The sequence below is a fragment of the Neolamprologus multifasciatus genome, chromosome 17 (genome assembly GCF_963576455.1).
Source record: "Neolamprologus multifasciatus chromosome 17, fNeoMul1.2, whole genome shotgun sequence".
Classification (NCBI taxonomy): Eukaryota; Metazoa; Chordata; class Actinopteri; order Cichliformes; family Cichlidae; genus Neolamprologus; species Neolamprologus multifasciatus.
In genome coordinates, this window is record NC_140455.1 from 33476698 (window position 1) to 33493706 (window position 17009).

The 17009-nt window shown below is 40.7% G+C and overlaps 1 protein-coding gene across 3 annotated transcripts in view; it reads left to right on the top strand.

Annotated features, from left to right (window-relative positions):
- The window catches only part of LOC146499711 (uncharacterized), a 163825-nt gene extending 154776 nt beyond the window's left edge, over positions 1-9049 (top strand). For 2 of the 3 annotated variants that reach the window (XM_085137622.1, XM_085137624.1), the window contains one exon: positions 6211-9049. In XM_085137622.1, the coding sequence (XP_084993748.1) occupies positions 6211-6308 (98 nt within the window). In that variant the 3' untranslated portion in view covers positions 6309-9049. The remainder of the gene's footprint in view (positions 1-6210) is intronic. The other variant, XM_085137623.1, reaches the window with a different exon arrangement.
- The last annotated feature ends 7960 nt before the right edge of the window (positions 9050-17009 follow it).

Consider the following 17009-nt stretch of genomic DNA (forward strand, 5'->3'; position numbering starts at 1 on the left):
TTACTCTAAATAAAAAGAGGAGTGCAGCACACTCCATCTGCCCATTCTCATACATTTAGAATCTATAAATCATGTATGGCAAACCTCATCGGTAAATGAGGTTATACAATAGGAGTTATTGTAAAATTCTCGCTTCTTCCATTTATTCTGCGTGTCACACTCGAATGCTGCAGGGGATTCTTTCTTAACTATTACACAGTGCAAACAGAATTAGTTTATTCTAGCACAAAACTGGGTGTCTCTTATCCAAGTAGTTACCAAGCCATTCCTTGTAATTTCTGACAGTGTGATAAAGTACAGATATTGATTCCCCCCCCTCCCCCCCTCCCTCCGAAACACTGACTCTTGAGGATGAAGCCAAAGTGCACCAACAGCACACTTTTTGTTCCAAAATGAGATATCCACCTACTCGAGCGCTATGAAAAATGGCGGGTTTGTGCATATAAACCATAAATTATTTCATGCATTGAATCCTTTAAGACAACCTGAGGTACTTGATATCCCAGAGGGTATGTCTGCATTTGCCACGGGATTCTCGAAAAGACTTTAGATCAACTCTAGAAATTGCAAGTAAAAAGAAATCCAACACATATATTAGTGCACTGTAACACCCGATTACTACATTTTGTAATTCGTGCAAGAAAACTGGCTGGCACTTGAACAGGGCAAATCTTTAAGCAAATGAAAACTGTTCCAACTATTGGATAAAATCATTGGACAAGGTTAGACATGGAATGATAGACACGTATAATAACAAGGGATTGTTCAAAGTAATATATTAAAGGTGGGCATAAGTTGCATAACTGCTGCTAAACTATTGGAAATATTAGATTACGTCACAGATATATGGTTGGGTGAGAAGCAACTTAGACACTGTTAAATTATAACAGCTTGAGAATCCAACTTTTACTTTACTTTTAAGTCTAGATAAAATTTATATAAAGCCAAAGTCTAATATTGTAGGAGCATATTATTTTATTACATTTTTTATATTTAAAAATATATGTTGCACCAATATTGTATTTCTGCTTTAGCAAAAAATATTGATTAATTCATTAAAGAAAAAAACATTATTTTGATATTTAAGTATTTAATTTTGACATATAAAAACTGTAAAAGATATAGATTAGAGATTAGATGAAACTTTATTAATCCCTCGGGTGGGTTCCGAATGGTATCATAATGGTATGAGTCATATTAAAAGTTTAAATTCTTTTTTGGCAAATGAATTTAAACTCAAAATAGCATACCATACAACAAAGTAGAAAAAGAACATTAATTTAATTATCTGCAATATTATCAAATGTGTTCCACCAATACTACATCTGTGTTTCGTTTTTACATATCAGGGATGTTTTGACGCTGGTAATTTAACTGACAGTTTAAATGTCTTAGTAAGTTTATGATGTGTACAGGTAACGTGACGATAACCCCTATAAACAAGTAATACATACTCTCACTGGTCAGCCATGGAAATCTGTGTGACTAATCTCTCTGCGCACAGTTTTTGTGATGATTTCAGTCCCAGAGGTTTGAAGTTAGCTGAGCTTTAGCCACTTTTACCCACTTTGTGCCTCACTTCTAGTAACTTCACGTGATCTGCCTCTTCATTGCTGAGTTGCTGTGGTTCCTAAATGTTTCTGCTTTGCAATAATACCATTTACAGTTGATCCTGGATGATCTAGAAGGGATGAAATTGCACAAATTACACCTTCTGTATTCCAAAGTATAATACAGTAGCTATCCGGTAGGATGTGACGACAGTTCCTTCCAGTTGATCTGACATTAGATTTCCACATTTTCCCATCTATACTTGCAACATCCATCATGACAAAGCTCTGATTTTAAGTATTCCTCTTATCTTCTTTGCCTTTAATACTAAAATGTTCTTCATGTACACCGTGTCCAACATTGAGGTACCGTGTAATGATTTCAGACTTTTAGATCCTCTAAAAATAAATAGGTGACCTTGTCAGCAGTGCAGCATATTTTGGTAAAACACCCTGTAGCTTTGTGAGTGTGATAGACTACAGTGAGCTACTGATTTGGGGTCAAAAGCTGCTGGAAGGAGCTTTAAATGACTTTGGTGTCACAGTACTTTATATCCCTGGATGGTGAAAGAAGCAGCTAATGGGACATTGTTTTACAAACGATCTTACTATTAAAATTCAGCTCAAGCAATGACTGGAGCACCACATTTTGGAATCTGCCATGTGTAAGAAAGCTGTGTTTGTTATTTGCTCTATGAGAACGTGGCATTGATTTTCAGCATTGCAATATTTAGTTATTTGAAAAGAAAGGGCTGCTGGCAGAGGCAGAAACTCACAAATGGTGGTTTTTATCTGTGCTCGCTTTTGGAAAATAAACGAGCTAAATGTCTGATCTTAGACTTCTTTGTCTTTACTCGGTGTTATGGTGGAGGAGCATTTGTTTTAGACGAGAACTGGGTTGCCTTGGCTGACAGTGAGGCCTCAGCTCTCACAAGGATTGCGGTCTTTAAGGCAGTTGCCAAAACTTTCTGTCAGTGCTGATTCTCTCTTATTGAACTAGCTTTAGAGTGGAGGTGAACTTTGAGTTCATTTGCCCTTTTAAATCCGCCACAAAATTTGTTGTGCGTATTGTTAAATAGTCCCGCAAGATTCAAAAATACCACCAGTTTAATGAGCGCTTTTTCAGCACGCTCTGATTTGTGGGGTTTGGACATCCACACTTGTGCTCCTGGCTGTTGCTGAAGCTAGTCTTGGTTTATCGCGTGATTTGATTTTTGATTTGCATTGACAGACAATTATTCTGCACTCTCAGATGAGTGCTGAACTGTTTTGAAGAAGCGTTGTAATTGGTTAATGAGTCGGAAAGAGAAAGCTTCTTGATCTCATTTCCAGTGCTTAATTAACCTTGGAGTTGGAGATTTCCCCCGGTGCAGGGGACAACGCAGGGTTACCTCACTCTTTCTCTGTCTTTGTCTCCGTCTTGCCTCCGTTGCTCTCTCGGATGTATGACTCTCCTTCGCAATGACAAAAAGATGCTTAGCTCTCGGTGTGCGTCTTTCTAGAGGCAACAACCCTTTTATCGACTGATCCGAGAGTGCAAATATGCATACGCGGAACTTCCGCATGCACAGATGTTCAACCGTGTGCACAAACGTCTTTTGCTCGCATACTGTGTGTCTCTTTTCTCTTCTCTGAAACATTTAAGTTCAGACTAAAATGATAAAAATAGCACAGCTGCACCTCCCCCAGCTCTCTCCTCCTCTGACTTTCTCCCTGGGCCAGCCCAGTTCTGTGGCCCCGGGGGTATGAACCCAGTTCTGACAGAATTGATCTCTGTTTCCTCGTCCCCCGCCCCCTCCCTCTGTCCGTCTGCACCCCTGGGCCTGCCGAGACTAGCTCGACACCCTGCCTCCGCAGCCGGCCCAGCACCAGGCCAGTATGTCTTGTCTCCCGCCCTCTTTCCTGTCCTCACCTACATTATTCCCTCTCTTCTTCCCTCCCTCCATCTGGCCCTCTGTACTCGATGTATCCTTTCCTCTCTAGTATTGTCTACCTATTCATCTTGCAGGATTTTTTTTGTCTTGTCCTCTCAAAAATTGCTTTTACTCCTTTTTTCCCCCTCTCGGCCTCATGTCCGTTCACTGCTCCATCCATCCATCTTCCCTTCCCCATTTACTGGAACCAGTGCCATTGTTCTTTTTTTTTTTTTTTTGCACACTTCCATGGAGTTTCAGCATTCCTTACTTTGATTGTGCGTTTGTTGTGCAGGACAAAACTATAGGATTTAAAGTCCAAATTGACTATTGTACTACTGTAATGTAATGCAGTGTAATGTAATCCATGCAAAGACCAAATGTCCCAAAGTGCACATAGTGTTACATGCAAAAATCCTGACTCTGTGTTAATATAAATGCCACATCCTGCAAACCTGGTCAAGCTGTTCACCTTGACACGAAAAGCAATGACAGGTGTAACCACACACTTTGGTTTCAGTGCTTTATTAACTACTACCAAGCACAGGATCACTTCTTTCTATACCGTCTTTTAAAGCTGGTGCTTAAAGCCTCAGCTATTGTGTTATTTCCTAAAAAGAAATTCTGTAAACCTTTGTTTGTGTTGCACATTTAAACAATTTTAATAATAAGGGGAGTAAAAACTTGCTTAGTTACACAAATAAAGGCTTAATGAACAAATGTGGAACAAGCTGATTATTCATTATGTTCATTACTATTCTCAGGGCTTTTTCCCACATCCCCATGGTGCAGTGATTGACACATTTACCATATATGCAATAGATGCATGGGTCAAGGCCAGGGGGGAGATAAAAGAAAAGAAAAAACAGGCTCAGGAGCAGTGTTGGTCAAGTTACTTGAAAAAAGTAATCAGTTACTAATTACTGATTACTTCCCCAAAAAAGTAATCCCGTTACTTTACTGATTACTTATCAGTAAAGTAACCCCCTCACATATACTAATGTATATGTGAGGGGGTTACTAATTAATTACTTAGTTACTTAGTTACTTTTTAAAAACACGATTTACAACCTGAATAGGTGATAAAACAATTGATCTTTCAGCCCAATTCTACTTTTTCTGCATAATCTATCATACAAAATGTAATCAAATGGAAAAGTCTCTTTTTAAAACTTGTTTTATTCGTTTTAATTGTTTAACTTTATGCATCAAGCAACATTCTCTGACTGGAAGAAATTTGTTTAATATTTAAACCTATTTTCTGCACATTCCAGCACATAATTTTTTTGTGTGTGTGTGTTTACACTCAGTCTTTCAAATAGATGCAAGTAAAACACAGCAGAAAATAAATAAAGTCAAAGACTAGCGGTCCTGTTGCTCTATTTTCACCTGTAAAGCAGGAGTAGCGTAGGCGGAGGTTTACCCTGGTGTAGGTGTGCCGCAGCGGTCAGTGGAAGAATCCGCGAGTTTCTCTGTGAGTTTCCCATTACGTCGTAGCTACTCGGTGCTTGTTTGGAAGTTTAGGGGTTTTTTTTCGCTGTAAAAAGAAGTTTTCTTCCCACGAACAAGGGATGCTAATGTTTTTGTCACTTTTTATGGAATCAAACTCAAAGTAAGGTCAGTACTTCCACGCTTTAAACGCTGCACGCTCATACTCTCTCTGCACTCGATATATGATCCATTGTTGATCTGCACACAGCTGTTGTTACTCGCTTACGTCACTGTCATGAGACATTCTGGCAAAAAAATCACGGTTTTAGTAACGCAGTAACGCAGCGTTCCTACGGGAAAGTAACGGTAATCTAATTACCGTTTTTGCAATAGTAATCCCTTACTTTACTCATTACTTGAAACTTGTTACAAGTAACGCGTTATTGCCCATCTCTCCTCAGGAGCAGGTCACAGGTTAGTGTACTTATAGCACTGGTCCCAAGCCCGGATAAATGGCATCCAGTGCAAACTCTATGCCAAATGAAAGATGTGGATTCATCCGCCGTGCCTGCTTCCCTTTGAACTCCTTATCAGTTTTTATATAGTGGATGATGGCATTTCACTAAGGAACCAGCTGGGAGAAACTATAGTCATATATCATTAGGCAATAATTAGTTCATAATTACCCATAATTCAATCTAATGATTCACTTTCTTCATGAGTCACTCCTGATTCATTCCAATCTAAATACCAAACTGCACAAAAACAGAAACTAACTTATTCATTACTGATTACCCTTGAACTACTAAAGAGCTAGAAGACACTTTAATAACATGCAGCTGCTCGGCAATGAGGAACTACAGAGCAGCTTCTTAGTACGACTGTCTGAAGTGTGTGAGTTGAAGTCAGCAGGACTTATTTTAGGCTTTTGAAGATGTTTCACTTCACAACCTGAACGACTGCAAAGCTACACAGACTTACCTACACCTGGAGTTACCACCAGGAATAAACGAGTAGCTGCAAATATAAACAGGAATGTCTTGTGAAGAAAGGGATTGATTTATTGATAAATATGGATAAATATCATCATGACTGGCATAACTTGATGTTAATCATGACTTTGCTTTTTTCTTGTTAAGCTTCAGAGAACGTTAAACATCCTCCTGCCTCCTCTAAATTAAAGCAAGATGCTGCTCAAGTTCTTTTTTCCCATTATCTCATTATGTCCCACGATTTTTTTACCCATCTGAGTTGAGATTGATGCCTCTCTCTATCCTCTTTCTACTCTTGCCCACCCTCCACCCGGCTCTTTGAAGAACCGCTGCTCTGCCAGGTGAGTCGGTGCCTCGTGAGCACCTGCAACCACCTGCAACCACCCCGCCCTCCCTCCTCAGGCTTCCGTCCCGCTCACTGATACCTCCAGATTAATGCCAGGTAATTTGCTCCTGACCGCGCACCACCTTGTTCCTCCTCCTACCCCCCCCCCCCCCCCCCAGATGAGACAAGCACATTTCTTTTAGCCACCTGAGTTCTTCTGTTTTGTGTTTGTAAACCCCTCCTTTTGTTCTTTTTTCATTCTGCTAACTAAGCTTTCCTCATCCATTCCTTTGCTCTGTCCTACCCCTTCATCCTTGCCCTCTTTCTCTGTCTCTCCTGTACCCCCTTCATCCGTCTATCAGAGACAGAGCCATATGGCCGGGTGCGGCCCAGGCCTGCCCGGCTCTCAGCCTCGTTTAAATTCACAGCCTGGGGGTCATTCTGCCTCTGCAGTGGGACGATGAGAAACTGCTACGGAGGAAGGGCGGCTAAAAGCCACTGCGATGAGAAGAGATGGGAAGGGGAGGGGAGCGGGAACAACAGCGGCAGGGAAAAAAAACCAAACTACAGCCTGAAATTCTTAATTATAGGTAAAGATTGCGTGCGCTGAAATTCTGTGTGACATTGTGATATTTAAATGAAACAGACGGTGAAGTCACATGGCTGAAACAGGTGCTAGTTTGACATTGAAATAATTATGTGGCGAGTAAATGGTAGGTAGGCACATTAGTATTAATTTGAATGACCCAGATTCTATTTCTACTGCGCTATGAATTGCTTTCTTGTGTTTAACTATGATTAGAAGCTTTTTGTAACACTATTTTGTGTGTGTGCGTTGTTATGAGAATCCAAAAAAGGCCATCAACAGCGGAGCGTGGGAGAAAAGTGGAAAAAGAAACAGCGCAAAGGAGAAGGAAAACTGTAAGGAGAGCAGTCAAGGAGGAGAAAATGAGGCAGGAATTGGCAGGAGAAAGTAGAAGAAAGTAGCTCAGAGAGAGTGAAGGCCAGCGACAGGTTGGAAAGGAGCAGATAAGCTGAGAGGAACGCTCAGAGGAGGGAAGGAGCGGAGCGAAACAGCGGGCATTAAAAGAGAAGAGGTGTGAAATTGAAACCAATAAATCCAGAACAGATTCCTACAGTCACGGGAGCCACAGTGACCGTAACACACGGCCTCGCCGGTGTTCTCTTTTTAATTTGAGCCGAGCCTATTGTTGTCGGAGCAGGCTTCAACATGTCAAACATTTGTGTTCAGTGACACAAGGTTTAACGTCTCAACTGAGTTCTGAGTGCCTTCAAAATTACTTTTCAACAAAAAAAGCAACATGTTGCATCATAGCAGTAAAAAAAAAATACTGCTATAAAACTTTTTATATCTTGTCAGGATGTAATGTTTATCACAATTTACAGTCCCGTGAACACGTACTTACCCCCTTTGTGATTTTTTAGTTATTTGCACATTTGTCAAACTTAAAAATGTCATATTATCAAACAAATGTAAGATTACACAAAGATAATGCGAAGAAATAATAACCTGATTTTTAAAGGATGATTTAACTTATTAAGGGGAAAAAAGGCTCCATGCCAGTGTTTAGGCTTCCTGTTTTATTTTGATAGTCTCTCAGCTCATGTGAATTGTGTTCCCCTCTTTGTTGTTAATTGGTTCTGTTCACCTCCACCTTGTTTTCCCCAATTGTGTCTCTTTCCCTGATTACCTCACGTGTATTTAATCCCTCAGTTTTCATTGGTACTTTGTTGTATTGTACTGTTTGTATTGCTCGTTGTTTATTTAAAACTGTCTGGGTCTGCATTTTGGGTCCAAATTCTTCACATCCATGACATTAACATTATTTTCTGGAATGTGTCTGGAATTTCCTGGAGTTTAATTTCACAAGCCACACCCAGGCCTGAACCTGTCTGATAAAGTGAAGTAGGCTTAAAGATCTCAAAAAGATCACAGTAAGAGAGGTTATCCACAAATGTAGAAAACCTGGAACAGTGGTGAACCTTCCCAGTAGTGGCCAGCGTCCAAAAATGACTCCAAGAGTTTATCAACGAATCTTCCAGGAGGTCACAAAATAATCCACAAGAATATCAAAAGAACTGCAGGCTTCACTTGCCTCAGTCAAGGTTTAGATTTCATGGCTGAACAATAAGAAGAAAATGCCAAAACTGGCATCCATGGGGGAGTTCCAAGGAGAAAACCACCCTTGACCAAAAACAACACAAAAGCTCATCTCACATTTATCAAAACAAGAAGAAAAAAGAACTAATACAGCATTTAAAAAAAATATATCAAGAGTCAACAATGGTCGTGGTGTCAGTGTGATAAGGGTTTTGCCAAATCATGATCTTTGGTGTGACCTCAAACAGGCTGTCCATGCTTTAAATCTTCCAATGTGGCTGAATTTAAACAATGCTGGAAAGAAGAGTAGGAGAAAATGTAATGATGTGAAACATTTAAGTGTGACAAATATATAAAAAAAGTAAAAATCAGGAAGGGGGCAAAACCTTTTTTTATTTTAACTGCTAATGTTTCTGGCTTTATTTTGCATCTATAAACACAAATGGGTATTTCAAAATCAAATAAATTTTACTTACAGACCATATATGTCAAAATATTTTTTTTGTGGAAATTTCTTAGATTAAAAACTAAAAACAATTGTTTTATTCATAAGCCACTTTCTGAAGACAGAACCAATTTAATCACCTAAAGGGAAAAGAAATGCATTATGTCATCACACTCATATACCACAGGTATAGAAAAACAACACAACAGCATGTTATTTTTCTCTGTGTAGTCTATTTGATTCTCCAGCTTTATAGAGAAATATTTTATATATATATATATACATACAGGGTGGGCCATTTATATGGATACACCGTAATAAAATGGGAATGGTTGGTGACATTAAAGTCCTGTTTGTGGCACATTAGTATATGTGAGGGGGCAAACTTCTCAAGATGGGTGGTGACCATAGTGGCCATTTAGAAGTCGGCCATATTGGATACAACTTTTGTTTTTTCAATAGGAAGAGGGTCATGTGACACATCAAACTTATTGGTAATGTCACAAGAAAAACAATGGTGTGCTTGGTTTCAACGTAACTTTATTCTTTCATGAGTTATTTACAAGTTTCTGACCACTTATAAAAATGTGTTCAATGTGCTGCCCATTGTGTTGGATTGTCAATGCAACCCTCTTCTCCCACTCTTGACACACTGATAGCAACACTGCAGGAGAAATGCCAGCACAGGCATCAAGTATCCGTAGTTTCAGGTGCTGCGCATCTCGTATCTTCACACCATAGACAATTGTCTTCAGATGACCCCAAACATAAAAGTCTAAGGGGGTCAGATCGGGAGACCTTGGGGGCCATTCAACTGGCCCACGACGACCAATCCACTTTCCAGGAAACTGTTCATCTAGGAATGCTCGGACCTGGCACCCATAATGTGGTGGTGCACCATCTTGTTGGAAAAACTCAGGGAACGTGCCAGCTTCAGTGCATAAAGAGGGAAACACATCATCATGTAGCAATTTCAAATATCCAGCAGCCTTGAGGTTTCCATTGATGAAGAATGGACCCACTATCGTTGTACCCCATATACCACACCAAACCATCACTTTTGTTGTTCCAACAGTCTTGGAGGGATCCATCCAATGTGGGTTAGTGTCAGACCAATAGCGGTGGTTTTGTTTGTTAACTTCACCATTCACATAAAAGTTTGCCTCATCACTGAACTGAACTTGTAACCGGAAGGTCGCCGGTTCGATCCCCGGGCTCTCTGTCCTGGTCGTTGTGTCCTTGGGCAAGACACTTTACCCTACCGCCTACTGGTGTTGGCCAGAGGGGCCGATGGTACAATATAGCAGCCTTGCAGTCTGCCCCAGGGCAGCTGTGGCTACAACTGTAGCTTGCCTCCACCAGTGTGTGAATGCGAGAATGAATGAATAGTGGCATTGTAAAGCACTTTGGGTGCCTTGAAAAGTGCTATATGAATCCAATCCATTATTATTATTATTAACAAAATCTTCTGCGTGAACTGAGGGTCCTGTTCCAATTTTTGTTTTGCCCATTCTGCAAATTCTGTGCGCCGATCTGGGTCATCCTCGTTGAGATGCTGCAGGAGTTTGTAAGGGTGCCATTTGTGAGTAGCTAATATCTGCCAAAGGGATGTTCGACTAATGCCACTCTCCAGTGACATGCGGCGAGTGCTACGCTGTGGGCTCTTGTAGAATGAAGCTAGGACAGCCACTGATGTTTCTTCATTAGTGACAGTTTTCTTGCGTCCACATTTTGGCAAATCCAACAATGAACCAGTTTCACGAAACTTAGCAAGCAGTTTGCTAACTGTAGCATGGGAGATGGGTGGTCTCGTAGGGTGTCTTGCATTGAAATCTGCTGCAATGACCCGGTTACTGCGTTCATCAGATATCAACACAATTTTGATCCGCTCCTCACGTGTTAACCTCTTTGACATGTCAATGGCTGTGAACAAAGAGAAACTTGTAAATAATTCATGAAAGAATAAAGTTACGTTGAAACCAAGCACACCATTGTTTTTCTTGTGACATTACCAATAAGTTCGATGTGTCACATGGCCCTCTTCCTATTGAAAAAACAAAAGTTGTATCCAAGATGGCCGACTTCTAAATGCCCACCATGGTCACCACCCATCTTGAGGAGTTTGCCCCCTCACATATACTAATGTGCCACAAACAGGACTTTAATATCACCAACAATTCCCATTTTATTACGGTGTATCCATATAAATGGCCCACCCTATATATATACACACACACACACACACATACCTCCTGATGCTGTTGCATTGACTAGGAATAAAAAAAGTATCTTCATAAATCAGTCTATTTTGGACCTTGGTCAAAGCTAAATAGTCTCTAAAAGCCTGAAGCCTCTTAAATCCTGTACAAATGCCTGGATCTGGCATATGTATGGTATTACACTAGTTTTATGTCTAGTAGTAGAAAAAATTATAACTTGAAAAGCCTGTTTTACAAAATCGAATGAAAAAACACTGTGTATAAATGTGCAGTTTCAGGACTGTCTGTACAGAGGGCCTCTTTAGAGTGCAGCTATTATGATTATTTTCAGCTGTGTATTTTAGATCTTGGGCTCTACTAGAGTACATTTAAATCTTCACTACATACCTGCTGTACCTTTAACACTACCAAACCTTCAAGACAGCATTCTTCTGATTGGCTGTCCCTCACAAACAGAAAGTTCAATCAGCAAGGAGCGACTCAGTGGCAAGTTGGAAGCTAAGGGATAGAGGTGGGTGGATTCATTCAAATATTGACATGAATTATAAGCTCAGTATGTAGCCCACTAAAGTGTGTTGAATAATTTTTGATTGTTTGTTTGTTCGGAAACTGAAATGAAAAATGTCTGAACCTTTTTATGTTGATTTTTATTTACAGTGCATTCAATTAGCAAAAGTTGACCCAAAGTGCTTTTTACATTCCAGCTCGCCAAGAAACCCAGTGTCAAAACAGATGAAAAGCAGACAGGTGTGTTTAGTTGCATTAACTAATTATTGTGGAAAGTAAAAATGACATTTAGTGGTCATTAAAATGTGTTCATAAATACAAATGGCTTTTATAAGTTAAAAGCATCAGTACCAGTATTGAGCCCTGTATCACATCAGGACAAGCTGAGAGAAACACTCAGAGCAGGAAAGGAGTGAAGTAGCAAGGTTTAAAAGAGAAGAGGTGTGAAATTGAAACTAATAAATCCAGAACAGATTCCTACAGCCGTGGGAGCCACAGTGACCGTAACACACGGCCTTGCCGGTGTTCTCTTTTTAATTTGAGCCGAGCCTATTGTTGTCGGAGCAGACTTCAACTTGTCAAACATTTTTGTTCAATCACACGTCTGAGTTGGACTGTGAGCACCTATAAAATTACTTTTCTTATTCTCCGGAACAAACAGAACAAAAAAGACAATAAACAAAAAGAACAAAATTCGTGTATCACAAAATCGAATTAAAATACTGCTTGCATGATTGTCCGTGCAGCACGTGTGTTTAAAATGGACCTTAAATGCTCATTTTCTGCTTTATAATTTTATGAAGACGGGTAGGTCTGTGGTGCCTGAGGTGACCGTGGTACCCCCTCCTTTTGACGTCGTAAAGAGGCAAAGGTAGAAGAAAAGGGTCTGAAACTGAGGCTTTGTCGTAGGCATCAGTCACACAGGCCTAGAGAGTGACTGGCAACCTCTGGCTGTTGAAAAGATTTAGATCTCCTGACCTGTTGGTGTTTGCCGGAGGTTGGGTGTCACTGGGTGAAATCGGTTGCGAAGGAGATGCTACGGGTTGATTTGACAGTGCAAAAAATATTTGAGAAAGTACAATCTGCTATTAGACTAATAACTTTGAATGCGTGTGTCACATCCCGCGCAGTATTTAGCACCGCAATTACTCGTCGAGATTGGATTGAATGCAATGTGTGATATTACGTGCTATTACATATTGCTATTATAGACAATAAAAGGATGAAAAATCATTGGTAAGAATAACGCATTAAAGGAGTTGCGTTCTATCTTGACAACGCGGAGGATTTATTTGGTGGAACATTGTAAGAGGGAATGCATTTTCAGCTGCTTGAAAATGTCATCACTTTGGCAACGTCAGTTTTTCGATTTAAACCCTCTCAGATGATGTATGGCCGCGGCGCGACAACATGGCACACGCTAATTGACTGAGGCATATTGTGTGGATATTTTCTCCACTCATCCACTCAAGATCTTGAATACCAATCCCCCACCCGAACGCCCCCCCCATCTCCTCCTCCTCTTTTTCGCCTCTCCCGCCTCGCCCTCCCCGTCTAGTGTTAGCAAAGTATGGCACTAAGATTCTTATAGACTTTAGCTGCGCCAAATATGCTTGTTAATATTCCCCATCTGGAGATCTCTTTAAAAAAATCTGATAAATGATGGCTGGGTCTGTCGCTGACAGTGAGCTCAGGCCAGCATACATCAGAGTCCAAAGCCCTTCCCCCACCTCCTCCTTTAGAGCAGGCTATTAGAATGAGCTCCCAGGCAACAAACCATACATAGCAAATGTGCCTCTTTAATAATATGATAATTTATAAAAGGCACAGAGTGAGACTGACTGAATATTCTGCAGAATTCCCCCACATACTTTGCGCTTAATAGATGGTGTGTGTTATGCCTACTCTCCTCAGGACTGCACCAAATGTGGGAACTCCTGGGGATGATGGAGTGAAGGCCAACCTCGGCCTGACAGCTTTTAATAACTAATGAAAATACTGGAGGGTAAATTTGCCAAAAGAAGATTAGAAAGCTTCTCGTGTACCGGAGGAAAAAAACACAAGTAGACAAAAAGTCACGATGAGACCGGCTGACACAGAGAGAAAAAGACTACAAGTAGTGAGTGAGCTTTTTGGCACCTATTGAACCCTGGAGATGCAAAAATGTGGCACAAATGACTGTGCCACCATGTTCCCAGCATGCATCATTCTGCGAGCAACTGAGACGCATCTTGTTCCTTTTTTTATCAACACCAGTCTTTGTCCCCCACCTCTCTCCTCTTGCTCTATTAACACCAGTTTCCCGCTGAGTCCCTCATTGCACTGGAAAGAAACACACACGCCTTAAGGATCAAACGCTTGGAAAACATTGATTAGGTTAAAATAAAATAAAAAAGAAGCTTTGGTTGAGGCGATGCCTTCTGTCATCTTTGATGCTGTGATTCATTCATCAGAGGCTGCTGATGAAGACAGTGTGTCTGTGCTCACCCATGTAAGCGTGTGCACATTTATATCTCTTTAACCACAAAGGATGCAGTGTCAGAATGGAGCTGGCTTCCATGCACAAGATTTTTCAAGTGAGACGAGAACAGAGGAAACTTGCTCTGCTCTCTGGAGCAGATTTTAATTCCAGTGGCAGGCAGATAAAACGCTTCGCGTTTCCTTTATTTTGCAAAGACTTGTTGCTTTCTATTCTCTTGTCATTGCAACCTCACAAAAATGTGGACTCCTTAATAAAGTGTTCAGAGAATAACCGACCTATTACAAAGACATCCCTGTCACATTTCTTGTCACTTTTCTTTTTTTTTTTGAGCCCTTGAATTTGACAGAGCTGGACAAAAGTCGGCCTTTGAAAGAAGTGGAAAGAATTCCTAGAACAATTTGCATGGGTAAGAATAAAGTGTTACAAGCAAAGACATTTAATATTAGGGCTAACCAGTGTGCCTGGTGACAAGTAATACTATCCCAGCCAATGCCAACTGGTGCTGCTGCAGCAAAAGTCCCACAAAATCCAAAGAGCTGCTTACATTACCCTTTCTTAAAGAGTGCTGGGAAGGCTCCAGCCTCAACTCTAGAGTAGGGCTGCCACGATTAGTCGACTAGTCACGATTACGTCGACTATCAAAATCGACGACTAATTGACGCTTTGTAAGATTACAAAATACGCAGGAATAAGTAGTAGGATTTAAGAGTGTAATAACGGACTGAAACAGAAGATGGCAGCACTGCATGTACAAGGATGCCAGCTGCCGTTGAACCCCGAAGAAGAAGAAGTAGCTCTGTCCCAGAATTCATAGCGCAGCCCAGCTCAGTTTCCAACAATTGACTATGTGCACGTTAGCATATGCTACTTCCGGTGCGGAAACTCCTGTGGGGAGCTTTGTTTCCGGTGTCCTATTTGCGCCCTGTTTACGGTCCAAAACAAGTTAAGCAAATGAATGAATCAACCGGCGATTTACACTTCTATAGATGTCTTGGGCATTTACCCAATATATCTGTAAATAATGTTCATCAACTTGTTGATATTTTTCCCCCGCGCCTCAGGGCAAAAGAGAAAATGGATTCAAATGTTATATTTCTCAGCTGTCCCTCGTTTATTGCGGGTGTTATGTTCTAAAAATAACCAGTGATAGGTGAAATCAATTAGGCAATTTTATTTTTTGACGGTGCAAAACGTGTCGTGGACATTGTGGACATACAGCACTTCAGAGTCACACTGCTAGCGATCGATGCAGAGATTCTGTATTGTACAGGAGAGACGTCACGGAGGAGATCGTCTGCAGCGATCAGGACGCAGGACACTGTGATGTAAAAAAATAAGCATGCAAACTTGCACGAAAAAATCTCACAGCCAGGTGAAAGGTGAACCGCGTTATTAGCGAGGGACCGCTGTAATTTTTAAGGTAAGTCACAACATACCCTTCGTAAATACTAATGTGTAGAAACCCTTACCAGCAATCATTCATTTTTTGTGTGGCTTTTCTTCACGGTTTGTTAACATGCTGTGTAGGTGTGTACTTGACTAGCTGATATCGACATAATGGGGGAAACACCTGGTTTGACTATTGTTCACCTGTAGTTTGAATGCTGAACATTTGCCTGTTTAAATCATAAGACCAGTCACTATACAGAGATGTGCTTCTGAATGTGGACGATGTGTCTTCTGCTGCAGTAATGCAGTTCTGCTTGTGTTGAGTGATGTAAACAACTGATCAATCTAAACTCTTTAAATGTCAAAATTGATCATTAGATTTTTTATGACACACAGTGGTGACTGTTCCCACCTTCTGCTCTTTGTGACTTAACGCGATCTTTCCGTTTTCGAGTTTTGGACATATTTGGAGTATATCTTTGCAGTAGCGATTGACCGCAAAGTAAAGCTACCGGAAATGTACAACCCCACATCCGGTCTCAAACCAGGAAGTTAGCATTTTCTCGTGCACAGGGTCAATGGCGGCAGCTAGTTAGTTTTAATATTACTCTTTCTGGGTCACAAAATAAAGTTTAACATATTTTCAGGCGAGAATGTAGCTGTGTAAACTTCAAATATCTGCTCAGTTTATCAAGACACTACATATTTTCAAAAGCGCTCCGACGTTTTCGGAGACGTCTGTTACCCACTAGCTCGATAGCTAGCCGGGGGCAAGGCTAACTAGAGCCGTGAGAACACCGGACTCCCGGCAAATCGTTTTCAAACCCACCGCTGTCTTTCGCTACTGAGGTTAAACATATATAAGTCACTTAGATAACTTAAAAATGTTATTGTTTGGCTTTTTTATTATTTTATTTGTTCCTGAGTAAATCGGTTTGGCTGAGATTAAAGTTATAGTTTTTACACAGCTGAATAAACGTCAAGCAGACAGCTGATTATCAGAAGTGTGAGATGCTCGAGAATACGCCGGTGTCCTGTTATATTTTAGATAGTAAGGAGTTTATTAAACTTCACCGAAACAATCTGCAAATTTCATTAACATTTAATAAACTTTGAACTGCCTCATCTTGTCTTTATTTTTAGTTAGCACATACCTTAAACACTTAAAGCTGTAAGCTAATGATAGTTATATAAGAGCAGATGCTGCTGGTGCAATAAGCTGTATGTTTTACGTCCAATGGATGATGATCTGATTAGTCGACTGACTAGTCGACTATCAAAATAATCGTTTGTGGCAGCCCTACTCTAGAGACCGCTTGGTGACCTCCCAGCAACTGCTAGGGAAAAACTAAGTTTCTCCAACTGGTTGTGAGTGGTTGCTGGTCGTTACTGTGAAATTGATTGCTGATGCTCCAGTCACTTTGGAAAAGAGACCAATCAGTGATCCTGGTTGGAAAGTGGTCGCAAGAGTGGTTCTTGCCTGTCGCTAGTGACGTACCGAAAACCTGTGTGAGTGGGCGTTAAGGCGTCTGGGAAGGGATCTCAAAACTGGATTATAGATGGCAGACAGTTGGTGTCGTAAACCACCGCCTCTGTTCAAAGATGGTCGCTCCCAGTGGACATAGATGGCTTCT